A 12913-nucleotide genomic window follows, 5' to 3' on the forward strand; every position below is an offset into this window, starting at 1 on the left:
AGAGTTAATTTCTCTACACTGTTTTTCAGTTGTGAGAATAAAGTTCATTGAGATAGATAATACATGAAAAATATTGAATTATTTTAACTTACATTGTAAATAAGCCATTACCTTGTTGAACATGAACTAGCTCGTATATATAAAACTAATCTATTATAGTGTTTATGTAATTCCCTCGATATTCAAAATGGTATTTCTACACCATGATACCACAAAAAATGATGTGGACTTCCACTAGGAAACAAGGACCCCTCATAAAATGTAAGGAGAATTATGTACATGAAGAAAATTGACTTACAAAAAGGATTTAAAGTCTTGGTGGGATACGGGGGGGGGGGGGGGAGCTTCTAGTTTCTGCTAATATAAAAGACAATTTTTTTTAAAAAAATTCAAGTTGCATAAATTTAGAAATTGCGTCGGGGTATTTTAATACATGATCTGCATTTAGGTCATAGCCTTGCATGATAGAAATACCATTTTGAATATCGAGGGAATTACATAAATTTAACACTATAATAGATTAGTTTTATATATACGAGCTAGTTCATGTTCAACAAGGTAATGGCTTATTTACAATGTAAGTTAATATAATTCAATATTTTTCATGTATTATCTTTCTCAATGAACTTTATTCTCACAACTGAAAAACAGTGTAGAGAAAATACAATTGTAAAATGTGTACAAACAATGTATAACTAACAAAAACAAAACAAAACAAACAAAAACAAACAAACAAACAAACAAAAACAAAACAAAACAAAACAAACAAACAAACAAACCAAAACAAAAACATATAATATGCCTGAAGAAGGGATAACAGAGTTTAATTAACCAAGAAAGCCAATTCTTTCAGTTTTAATATGATCTAACAATTTATAAATTTTGCTAAGCTGATTAAAATTTGTTACATTTAAAAGCATTTCAAATTTCAAAACATTTGGATTCGATTGAAAATATTTTGGTAAATACGAAACTCTTGAGTTCTTTATAGATACAACTTAGTATATCTTATTTTAGATTTTTAAAAGGAGAAAATATGAGATAATTGTTTCTCATTTTGTTTTGAGTTAATTAAAATAACTAAATTAAAATCAACTTTTCGATACACACGTATTTTTCAAATCGATTCTATTTCCTTGTTGAAGAGGTCCATCTATCATAATGATTTTTCATTTTTTTCAAAATTACGATCCGATTATTATGGACTCTGTAAAATTAACTTAATCGGGTCGTTGTGAGCAAAATGTTGAAAACATCACTTATTTTTTCTAGTCTAGAATTTTGAACATTCCAGAAAGTTTACAATTTCTTAATATATTAGAATTTTATTATTTGCATCATTTACAACAAAAATAGGTCTATAAATATATACCAATCCAGTCATCGATTTTTATCTATTTATTTATTTATTTTACCTATTTTTGATTGTTTGTATCATCTGTCCTTAAATTTCAATGTTACACGAAATTTAAGATCCGCCACCGTATTTTTGAATGGTACTACATTTTAAACCTGTTGAGTTTTATCAAAAGCTGGTTTACTGTTTGTTTGCATATTTCAGGTTTATCTGCATTACAGATGTCAAAATCCAGCAGAACTATCAAGTGTATTTTCGTCACACTTCTCTGTATAACGGACATTTATAGCACCACCAGGTACGTGGACCATATAAGCTTCTAAAGGGGTTAATTAATTTAAAGTAGAGGTTTCAGATTAATTTTTAATTTAAACTATGTTGATAAGTCCTACTCTTTAAAAAAAGTCTTTTTTTATGAATATATAATCTCATGTTGGGTTAAATTAATTCACACGTGGTACATGTTTGTACATACTGTATAACTATCATGTACACGTGTGAAACATGCAGATATACGGTATATAATTATAGCACATGTACATGTGTATATACTTTGTACGTATGCATGTAAACACATGTACATTATACTTATTCATCCCTTCAAACATAGATGTATGCGAGAATTTTTGAAAGGTGAAACATTTTTCTCAGGGGGAAAATGAATTTAAGGAATTCTGCATGAAAAACTTACACAAAATCCCAGACGTGCTTAGATCAGTCTTATTTCGACGGATTGGAGAGAGGGGTGAATCTTTATGTTTTGGACTCCATGCACCTTAAATCCACCACTAAATCTCTAGACAGCAAATATCTACGTGCATTGAGCATTGCTTTAATTAAGGAACCTTTGCTGTTATATTTTAATGTCCATGTACAACTTGATAGCTCTGTTACCACCGTTGTTCCTGGACCTGTTCGTTTTATTTACGTATTAATACATTCAATGGCATTCTTTTCTTTCCACTACGGGGCTTTGAATTCTCCAGTGGTTATAGGACATCAAAAGATTGAGACGCCCCTTTTTTCCCACTGGAATCCTGTGAGTGTTCGCCAAGTTGTTATATAACATTTTTGAAGAAGTTTTTCCATTTTATCCCATGTTTACCCCTTTATCCCGTGGATATGACTCATTGGATAAATTTTTCATAATCCACAGTTGTGACGTCACAATGGTTTTTGCGTTAGCGCGATGAAGTAAAATAAAGTGGAGTCCTATATAAAACAGTGTAAAACATTGGTTGTGAAGTATTAAACATGGGATAAAAAGAATCTCCCATGATTTGTAGTTGGATATGACTTTTATCCAACTCGTTGTGTGTTTTTATCCCCTCGCCAAGGCTCGGGGATAAAAAACACACAACTCGTTGGATAAAAATCATATCCAACTACAAACCATGGGAGATCCTATATATATCACAAATATGATATTTTTATCCATATGCCCTGAAAAACTGCTGAATCACGCCGGATATAGTTATATTACACCGGAAACAGTTATGTTGCCCTCCTGAACACCGTTATATTCCCTCGCGTGTAATCATTCTGCATATTAATTAAATCGGGTTCGAAATTCACAGAGGCAGTTGCTAAGCAAACGTAAACAGTTCCGCGAAAATGAAAATGTCTGGAAAACGTCTACGTTTTTTTTTTTTTTATGTTCATTTAAATTCAGAGGAACTAGAGAGTTTGATTGAGGAGAAAAATTCCGTAAATACAACAAAAGTTACAAGCACAAGTGTCAGCGTGCTGAAAACATTCTGCAATGAAACAAGACGGAATATTTCGGAATTATTTATAGAGGAAGAGAAATCAGCCTTCATAGCTTTCAGCTGTCCCCCGTTATCATTTTAACAACAATTGTGTTAATGTTCCTTAGCATTATTATTGAAACAATTGGTACCCACCAATCAACTATTTAAAAAACAATTTGCATGTTTTTTCCAGATATTTACACAGGTCCATAGTCTTCAATACATATGTCCGATTTTGGTTTTTTAAAAATGTTATATACCATATATTACATATAATATTGTTTCCCGTACCTAACCTGAAAATTCTCTGCTTGATGCGGAATTCTGACCATATAGAATTTACATCCACGTCATTAATGGATCATGAATTTCCACTTGGAGGCGCCGGGATTGGGGGGGGGGGGTAAATAAATTGAAGACGCGTAAAAATAGGGCCTATATTCATTGGTTTATGCTGATTGCTCGAATCGTTTTTTTTTTCATGCTACATCTGCATTAAAAATGGGCCTTTGATCCGTTCACTAGATTGCTGTGTGATCCATCTCAGCTGTTAATCAACTTTATATATATAATTTTAACCTAATTACACGAAGAATTCAACAGAAATTGTTGAAAATTGATATATCTTTTATTCTAATTTTTCTGAAAATGCAATACATGTACTTTGAAGCAAAAAAAAAAAAAAAAAAAAAAAAAAGAATATTAGAAAAATTTAGAGGGACACAAGCATGCATGATGAGCCCCCCCCCCATAAGTCCCCAGAGCATGTTGTATCCCTCACAACCAATAATACGCATCAAGTTAAATTATCATATAACTTAAAAGTTAAAATTATAGTAAATTGAAACCAGAAGGATGGCTATTTTTCCTTTTAAATATACAGATGTGTAGGTGATCAATAGTGGAGGTCAGGAATTCATAAATAAGTAGGGGTCAGTAATTCATAAAATCTTTAAACAAGTTCTGCCCCCCCCCCCCCCATAACCACCATCACCTCGCATTAAAAACAGTATTTTCAAAAGTGGAGTTGTGACCCATCTCCACATAAACTGCTCTCTATAGCTGTTATTAATTGTGTTTTCACGCAGTATTAGTGTCCTTTCATAAATCAATGAAATTTGTTCTATTACGGATAAGTTAGGTTTTCATTTTGGGATTTAAAACTACTGTGCAGCGAACATATCCGGTTTTGTGTTTGGCAATAAACAAAAGACACCTCCTCAGTGGGTTAATTCAAGGATATGCCAAGCACTGGTCATTGATAAAGAGGTAATGTTTTAAAATATTGATTAATTAATTTTTTTGCATGTTTTAAGTGCATGTGTAAAAGTATTCACAATGACCTTTCACCCTGACCTCGTAGCCACCCACCCGTCCTACCTGTCAAGTTGTCAATCTACTCACCACTTTACCTGTTATTCTTATATTTGTTGTACGTACCCGTGTTTTATCCATGATGTAAACCTGGGTGTTTCGTCATCACTTTATTCTAAGGTAGGCGACACTTTACTGCTTTAGTCAGTTCATAGTAAAATCCCCTATTTTACTACATTGGCGTTGCCTGTATTGGCTGTAATTCGGTGCGGGGATATTAGCAAACATCCACGTGTGAATCGTGTGAATTGTCACTCGTGAATGAAAACACGGGTTGAAATATTTTCTAATATTTCGCGTTTGGTCAACTTGGAATTTCAGGAAACCGTTGTTAACAGGCGTTATATATACAGTAGCTGCAATAATGTAGCCCTCTCCAATTTTTTTTTTTTTTTGGGGGGGGGGGGGGAGCCCTCTCCTGAAAATATCAGATTAAAAAAAATCGGAGAGGGCTACATTATTGCAGCTATATATACATGTATTTAAAGTTAGTTACAAAGTTCCAACAATTTGACTAATTTGCCATGTTATTTTTTTTACCGGTGAGTCGTATTTACTTTATATTGAACACGTGGTGATATCAGGTCATAGTTTAGTAGTTGAGACGTCATCGCTTAGCAGTTGTGAGATTAAAAACATTGGAACATGGATTTTAGCAACATATTTGGGAAGAAATTGGCAGTTTTCGTCTCTGACAAGATAATTTTGTTACTATCTCAATCTTATTACAGGTCAGAAATTATATTTTACTTATTTTGATATCCATTCACACTGTGACAGCATATCACTTTCATATCCTTTCACACTGTGGGAGAATATCACTTTTATTCAATGAATAAATCACAGTACAGTTAAACTTTGATATCTCGACATCGGATATGTCGACAACCTGGGATATGTCGACGTCTGTCCTTGGTCCAGGCAGTATTTACTATATATATGATTTGCAAAAACTCTGATGTGTCGACCTCGATAATGTCGACTAGTCACTACTCGGCTTATCTCGATGTATATTCACAGTCCTAAGAGTAATATTTACCTGGTATATGTCGCATCGGAGCAATTTTCTGCTCTACTAAACCTAACTATTTGTCAGATGGTCCGTGTATCTCGACATCGAAAGAAATTCACACCTTTGACTGCACACTGCTAAATTAATTCTATAGACTGTGTTTGTAGAATCCCAAGCCCCCCTCTGTCGTCTTTGAGACGTTAATTGCTTAACGTTCAGCTTGAATAGTATCATTGATAAATATACACGATTCTACGTTAATGTACAGGCGTTTATTTATATCGAAACCTAACATAACTTTTAAAATTTGAAGAAGGTATTTGAATTACAAAGAATATCAAACACATTGAATGTAATTCAAACACAGGAATCGAACGATGTTTTAGTGATATTTTGTTGTAAAAATGCATTCAACAGGAAACAATCCAATTAACGACACGATTGACCGAATCAGCCGTAATTCATGCATCTGTAACATCACTACATTAGTTTAAATACACAAATCTGTTAAAACTTTGTTTTTAATAAAGGATTATGAGCTTTGAGTTTCTTCCTGAAATGAAGTAAGAAAAAAAATAATTATATGCATTTTTTCACGTATCTTTGATGTCGACTTTATAGGTTCAAAGTTTTTATTTCATTTCGTATCCTGTTCAGACAAAAGCAAGTTACACGCGGAATGCTGGATGGAAATCGTTGTAAATTTAGACAGATTTTGAAGAGAGAAAGAACGCATTTTATAAATAAGTTTTTGAAAAAAAAAAATAACTCCATAGATTTTGTAATAATAGATATAATAGAGGGATTGCTGAAATAAGATGAAATACTGTCCATTGAAGTCATGTACGTAATAAACTTGTCTGTTTTGCTATGCAGTGACATCTTGTACGTCGAGTCTCAACTCTGATACCTCGGATATCTCGACATTTTCTGATAGTCCCGTCGATGTCGAGATAACGAAGTTACCTGTATTTCACTTTTGAAAACGTGATAAATTCTGAAATTCGTTTTTTTTCTCTTGGAGCGAATTTTTTAATTATTAATAAAGATAGAATGAATGAATGAAAGTCATTTTTTTTTTAATTTTTATCCATATACACTAGCAGTAATACCTCACACAGGTTTACAAAAAAACTTTTGTGATTGTACATGTCGTCACCTTAGTGTATCAGTCCGTAATACACGACCACAGATTTGGTGCCCTAAAATGAAAATAGATCAGGAGCTACATTACTAGGGTTTACACGAGCGGATCCAGAATGAAGTGCTCAAAAAGATAATTTCCTGGGGGTGGGGTGGGGTGCGATGGGGATAATCTCAGCGAGTTCGTCGAGACTAAAATTTTTGTACTGACGTCTCTTCCGAATCTCAGACAGTGCCACACAACGTAATTCGGGAAATCTTTCCCGAACTTCGATCGTCTCGACGAATCTCGCTGAGATGGGGGAGGGGTGTAGTCGTTGAGGTCTGGGGTCGACACAGGTCCTGTCTTATCATGCTTTCTTTCATAAAAATGACTATAATTCTTATCTACTTATCCAAATTTACATTTATTCTTATGTAATTTTATGATATAAATTTTTATAAAGCTGAAAATCCTATGATGGTTCTGAACCGCCCCTTTCCTTTTTATGTTGGATCCATGATATCCGTCTAGGGCTGCTCTTATACAAATTTACTTTTCAAAAATATTTACAGTGAGAACCATTCTAAATCATGATTTAATATGCATATACAGTGGCTTAGTTCTCGTAATATTAGCACATTAAGAATTTGACCGTGTAAATGATGCAATATAATGTTTATCATTTATTTTGCAGCTGAACATCATGTCGGATCGACCCACCATCGACCTTCCCATAGTGGACATGTCAAAAGCCAAGACGGACCGAGCTGCTCTGGCTAAAATTGTAGTGGACGCCCTGGAAAACATAGGCTTTCTTTTCATAGACAACGTAGAAGGACTGGACTTTGATCGATTGTTCCAAGCCTGTAAGTGGTTTTTCTCACTACCCGAGGAGAAAAAGAGGAAATTGTGCCGCAAAAATTGGGTCCCCGAGAATAAGAATATTTACAGAGGATACTTTCCCGTCGTGGAGGGAGAGCCGAGTCGAAAGGAGGGGTTTGAATTTGGTCGGGCTGTAGATCCAAATGATGTTCAGGTAAATATGCGATAAAAAAAAAAAAGTTAAGTAAAATAATAATCCTAGCCCAATTTTAATTTTCTTGGCCTCGGTTGAAGAGAATGTTACATTTGTTTGTCTTTTTTATGTTTTCAGTTAACTTATTATTCATTTTTCTTTCATCCATTTATTTCTGCTAATAATTCAGTAGCCTGATCATACAATCCATACTGTTGCTAGTATACCGCTCAACGTACATATACGTTGTTTCATAAATACTTGATAAAATCTGTAGGTCAAGAAGGTAAATTTTGAATTTTACATGTGGCAATGTCAAGCAAGCCACTACAAATTTCGACAATGGAACAGTTAATCTATATTTTAAATTTATCGCTATATTAATTTAATTAAATCATAAAGGAACAGTATGGCAAAGTAAATGTTACACGTGAGAGAGAGAGAGAAAAAAAAACATTTATCGTCACCTTTCTTATTTTCGTCTTTATCAGGTGAGTCCAGACAACTGGTATTATGAGAGCTGTCCATGGCCGGAAGAAGACGGAACATTTCCTTTTAAGGAATACATGACCTCTATGTACGAGGTCATGCATGAACTAGCCATGGAGATTTTACGCTTGACTGCCATTGGTCTGAATTTACCAATAGACGCATTTACGTATCTGTTTGCAGACAAACCATGTACCACGTACAGAATTCTGCATTATCCTCCGTGGAACGGACCGCCCCCTAGCAACGCTCGGATCGAGGACGGTAAAATCCTGACAACGCCAGATCATTCCGACTCGAATTTCCTCACTCTTTTGGCAACGTTCGATTACAAAGGTCTCGAAATTGTGAACTCTGAGGGAAACTGGGTCGCGGTAGAACCGAGACCAAAAAGCCTCGTTATGAACATCGGTGACCTTTTTGACCGAATGACCGGAGGAAACAAATTTCGTGCCACGCGTCATCGTGTCCTTGACATCGGGGTTGATCGATATTCCGTACCGTTCTTTCTGGAGCCATCGTACTTCAGTGATGTTGGGGTTAATCTCATAAAAAAGTATACTGGAGAAGAAACGCACGAACCGGAGAGATATGGCTGCTACATGATTCGAGTCGCCAAGTACGAGCGAAAATACTTCGAATACAAGGTACTTCCGGACTTCGAAAAAGTGGGCGAGCGACTCGGTTTGGTGGATCCAGTTGGTTCCTAAATTGAAAATGGAACTTTTATAACCACTTCAAATCCGCCGATGAAAAAAAAAATACACGTGATAAAGAATTGTTAGATTTATATATCATTCATTTGTTTTTGTTAAAATGTCACAGTTGCGTGCTTAAGAATTCGTTACAAAAGAAATTCTTAGATTTTACGTGTAACTTGTATTCTAAGTAACGAAGGAAAGTATTTATTTAGCAATGGTTTATTCATGGGGAAGCTGAAAACTTTCTTTGTAAAAACGGATGTTCAGTCTTTTCTTTAATTGTTTGTTATACAAACACGTTAAGTATGCTGTGCATTGTTAGTTATTTCAAACTTTTACCACATGCTTTACTGTAGAGGACCACTTGCTAATTTACTTCGTTAATTTTAATAAAGGATAGGCAAAACCACCGACTGTTGCATAATCTTTCCAGGTGACGTATACAGTCACTTTGGCAGATCATAATTATATACAGCTGTACATGTATGCTTCGAAATTTAGTGCCCAAATAATATTTCTACCGAATATGATGAAATATGAAGATAACGAACAGTAATCAACCTCAAAAGTCCATTTGAACATTACAAATTGGAGCAGAACAAACACGCTCTAAAAACAGAGGTGGGATCAGGTGCCATGGAGGAGTAAGGGTCCCCTGTCGACCAGTCACACCCGCCATGTGCCCATTGTCATGATCGGGCAAATAGAAAAAAATCCATAGACAATTCAGTATGAAAATAATGGCCTAAAAATTTACATGAAAAACATCAGTCAACATTGAAATTAATGATAGATTTTATTTGCTAACAAGGTCATTATATTCGACCATAGAATTCGCGAAATGTTGACTCTAAGTGAGACTGTTGATATTCTTGTTTCATCAACTTATTTGTCAACAACTTGCCTCTTTTTAGAAATTGTTCTTACGTAGAGCATGGTCTTGCATATCGAAACAAATGGGAGACATAAACTCCATATGCAGGTGATAATGGTAAATTGCTACACATATTAGTTTTCACAAAAAGCTTGTCTGACGAGAGCTTTATTATTATGCGAAGAAAAAAAAAGTTGAATCTAGCGTAATCAACATATCTCTGAGTGCAGGAATGAATTATTTTTCTAAGAAACAAGAAAGGCATCAACATAAAATAAAAATCGCTGACATGAATTTATTCTATATATTTTATTTTACTTAAAAAAATTTTCTATGGCCGTAGGAACCGAGGAGCGGGGAGTCGGGTCCCCCCCCCCCCCATCCCCCATGAATTTTGCCGAAATATAATATATACTAAAGAAATCGTAGCTACTTTATGCTTGTGTCCCCTAAGTCATGTAAATAATGTCTGAAAACCTTTTTTTTGCCTGATAAGGAATTTTCTTGATAATGTCCACCCTAAACAGAAATATTTTGCTTGTGCATCTTCTCCCCATGAAATTTCTTCTTACGAGCCTGTTCCTAGATACATAGATATAACCACTGATTTTGAAAGAAAAAGTTACAAAACATAAAAACTAAACATCAATTAGTGAACAGTTTGGATAATTATGAATTTTCATTAAATAAACTTGTTACAAATGAGCTAAATGTTCGTCATCTATCTTTCAGTTGGGTATTTTTTAAACTATATATGAATAAATCAAACCTCTGCAAGTTATGAATATGTGTTGACTTTATAAAAAATCTAAAGCCAGAGAGACTTAGTATGCATTGAAAATAAACATCCATTAGTTAATCAGACAGTAAGGATACTCGACAAGTGTTGAACTCAGACCAGCTTCATTCCTGCTGTTTTGCTACGAATGATGCATTCGAGAATGGCTAAGCGTTATGTAACCTGTAATGTATAATGTGATCATAATGACATCAGACCCCAAGACTATAAACTGATAACAGACTTAAGTCAAAATTTCAAACCAATATAACTTTTGAAATAATTTTGATAATGAAACAAAAATTTCATCATATGTTTAAATTTAAATGTTATATTAAACTGCAATTTTTTTTAAGCAAATACGTTAAATAAAACTCAGGATATTAAAAATCAAAATTTTGACTTAAGTATGTTCTCAGTTTATGGTCTTGGGGCTAGGTCCAGCGCTTTGGCTTAAAATTGTATGAACAACTTGATCAATTTCAAGCCTTGGCTAAATACGCCAAGACGTCAGACAATAAATAAGGGAAGTTAACAATAGAAAAGTTGATTGATCGATTATTGTTGTTTTACGCCGATTCGGCAATATTTCAGCCATATTTCGGCGGTATGAATTTAAATACTGTATGAACGGTTTTGTAAGTTTTTGGGTTTCTCTGGCGGCCCCCATCGAGCCTACTCTTTTTCGAAAACCAGAGAAACGATCTTTAGCGTGCCAAGGGGGTTGTAATCCTTGACACGGGGCATCGTTTTACGTCCCATCCGACGGACTTGATAGAAAAGTTGAAATCACGTTTATCATAAAGTTTTCTTGTTAGGTTACCATTAACGTCTTTTTCTAGTAAAATATCCAAATATAAAACAGATTTGTCAGACTCTGTGGTATCTTTTATTTCGAGTTCAACGTAGGAATGAAAATGAATATTTTTAATTGATCAAACGTCGTTGATATGAATTGAAGACCACAGCAAGACTCCTCCTTTTCATGTAGAGGTTTTTGATTAAATTCTGTGATGTCAAAAAACACGGACTTTGATATATTGACCCCCGGGGATAGGGCGGGGCCATAATGGGGAATCAAAATTTTACATTGAAATATATAGGAAAAAATCTTTAAAAATCTTCTTCTCAAGAACCACTGGGCCAGAAAAGCTGAAACTTTTGTGGAAGTATTCCGGGGTAGTGTAGATTCTAATTTGTTCAAATCATGACCCCCCGGGGTAGGGTGGAGCCACATTGGGGAATCCAATTTTTACATTTAAATATTTAGGGAAAAATCTTTAAAAATCTTCTCCTCAAGAACCACTGGACCATACAGAAAAACTGAAACTTATGTGGAAGCATCCTTGGGTAGTGTAGATTCAAGTTTGTTCAAATCATGACCCCCGGGGGTAGGGTGGGCCCACAATAGGTATTACAAGGGTGGATATTGTGAAGAACAGCAGGACTAAAGTTATTCAGGTGAGCGTTGTGGCCCATGGGCCTCTTGTTATTTTCTATAATTTTATTTTTGCGTAAATAAGCGATACCATTTGCTCCCTAAAAATGCATTCTCACATACATTTTTATTAAAGGTTATTTGAATTATTTTTTTACAGTGTTTTAGGAATAAACAAAAGAATTAGTTTATTCCAACAGTGTAATGAAAACTATTTAGTTTCTGAGGAGGAGCTAGGGGGCTTGATGAATGATGTGAATTATGGTTTTATCAAACCATGGCCGTAGGAACCGGGGGCACCGGAGGAGATGTGTTCCCCCATAATTTTGCAGATATATAGAATACTGTAGAAAACATAGCTACTTTATGCTTGTGCCCCTTCATATTAACGTCTGATGAGATCTTATTTATTTATTTTTTTTTTTATTTTTTGCTTCTCAGGGACCTTTTGAAATTTTTGGAAGTGCCCCAAACCCAAACTGAAAATGTTTGGTTGTGCCTTTTTTATCTCGCCCCTTACAATGTACATTCTATGATGAAATATAAATCTTTGAATATATCATACACTGTACAATCAAAGGTCAAAATATTTTAGAATCTTTAAATTTAAGTTTTTTCAGTGTTTTTGTATTGTTTTATTTACTTACTTATTTATTTATTCATTTATTTATTTATCTATCTTTTGGGAGGAGAGGGTGGGATGCTTTTGTCGGTGTGTTTTTTTTAAATCCGGAAACTACGGACTACATTCCGTTACTTACTTAGACCGGAAGTTAATTATAATGTGAATTTTCGGTCGTGGAGTTTACACAGAAGTACATTGCGTCTTTGGTTTCCGACCCAAGACAAATATTTAGAGGTAAGTGTCAAAATTCTCTACACTTCGTGCTTATTTTGTATTTCGACAAGCAATTAGGTCTTGAAAGAAAGATGTCGGAACACAGACAAAATATCGATTTTAGAGTTCCAACTGACATCGCGGAGGCTGTATTGGGAGA

General features: G+C 34.6%; 2 protein-coding genes across 5 annotated transcripts in view; both read left to right on the forward strand.

Moving 5' to 3' along the window:
- The first annotated feature begins 1578 nt into the window (after positions 1 to 1578).
- On the forward strand, positions 1579 to 9231 carry LOC133174413 (uncharacterized). Of its 3 annotated transcripts, none has more exons than XM_061309535.1 (3): positions 1579 to 1655; positions 7315 to 7656; positions 8127 to 9231. In XM_061309535.1, the coding sequence occupies exons 2-3, from the start codon at positions 7324 to 7326 to the stop codon at positions 8832 to 8834; spliced, it is 1041 nt and encodes a 346-aa protein (XP_061165519.1). In that variant the 5' UTR covers positions 1579 to 1655; positions 7315 to 7323; the 3' UTR covers positions 8835 to 9231. The 3 variants fall into 3 exon arrangements, with proteins under 3 accessions (XP_061165519.1, XP_061165518.1, XP_061165520.1); XM_061309534.1 differs by lacking the exon at positions 1579 to 1655 and adding an exon at positions 4301 to 4377; XM_061309536.1 differs by lacking the exon at positions 1579 to 1655 and adding an exon at positions 4537 to 4602.
- A 3450-nt stretch (positions 9232 to 12681) lies between these two features.
- LOC133174711 (sodium-dependent noradrenaline transporter-like) overlaps positions 12682 to 12913 on the forward strand; it is a 35591-nt gene continuing 35359 nt past the window's right edge. For both annotated transcript variants that reach the window (XM_061309792.1, XM_061309794.1), the window contains exon 1: positions 12682 to 12774. The gene's annotated coding sequence lies outside the window, so the exon portion shown is untranslated. The remainder of the gene's footprint in view (positions 12775 to 12913) is intronic.

This window comes from Saccostrea echinata, unplaced genomic scaffold (genome assembly GCF_033153115.1).
Source record: "Saccostrea echinata isolate AGI-Se365-2 ecotype Australia unplaced genomic scaffold, CSIRO_AGI_Sech_v1 ptg000058l, whole genome shotgun sequence".
Lineage (NCBI taxonomy): Eukaryota > Metazoa > Mollusca > Bivalvia > Ostreida > Ostreidae > Saccostrea > Saccostrea echinata.

What these genes read in the sequence shown, in the direction of transcription:
- LOC133174413 (XM_061309535.1), top strand. Translation starts at nt 7,324, where the DNA reads ATGTCGGATCGACCCACCATCGACCTTCCCATAGTGGACATGTCAAAA. An exon ending in TAGATCCAAATGATGTTCAG is followed by an intron (nt 7,657 to 8,126) that starts GTAAATATGCGA and finishes CGTCTTTATCAG; the next exon opens with GTGAGTCCAGACAACTGGTA.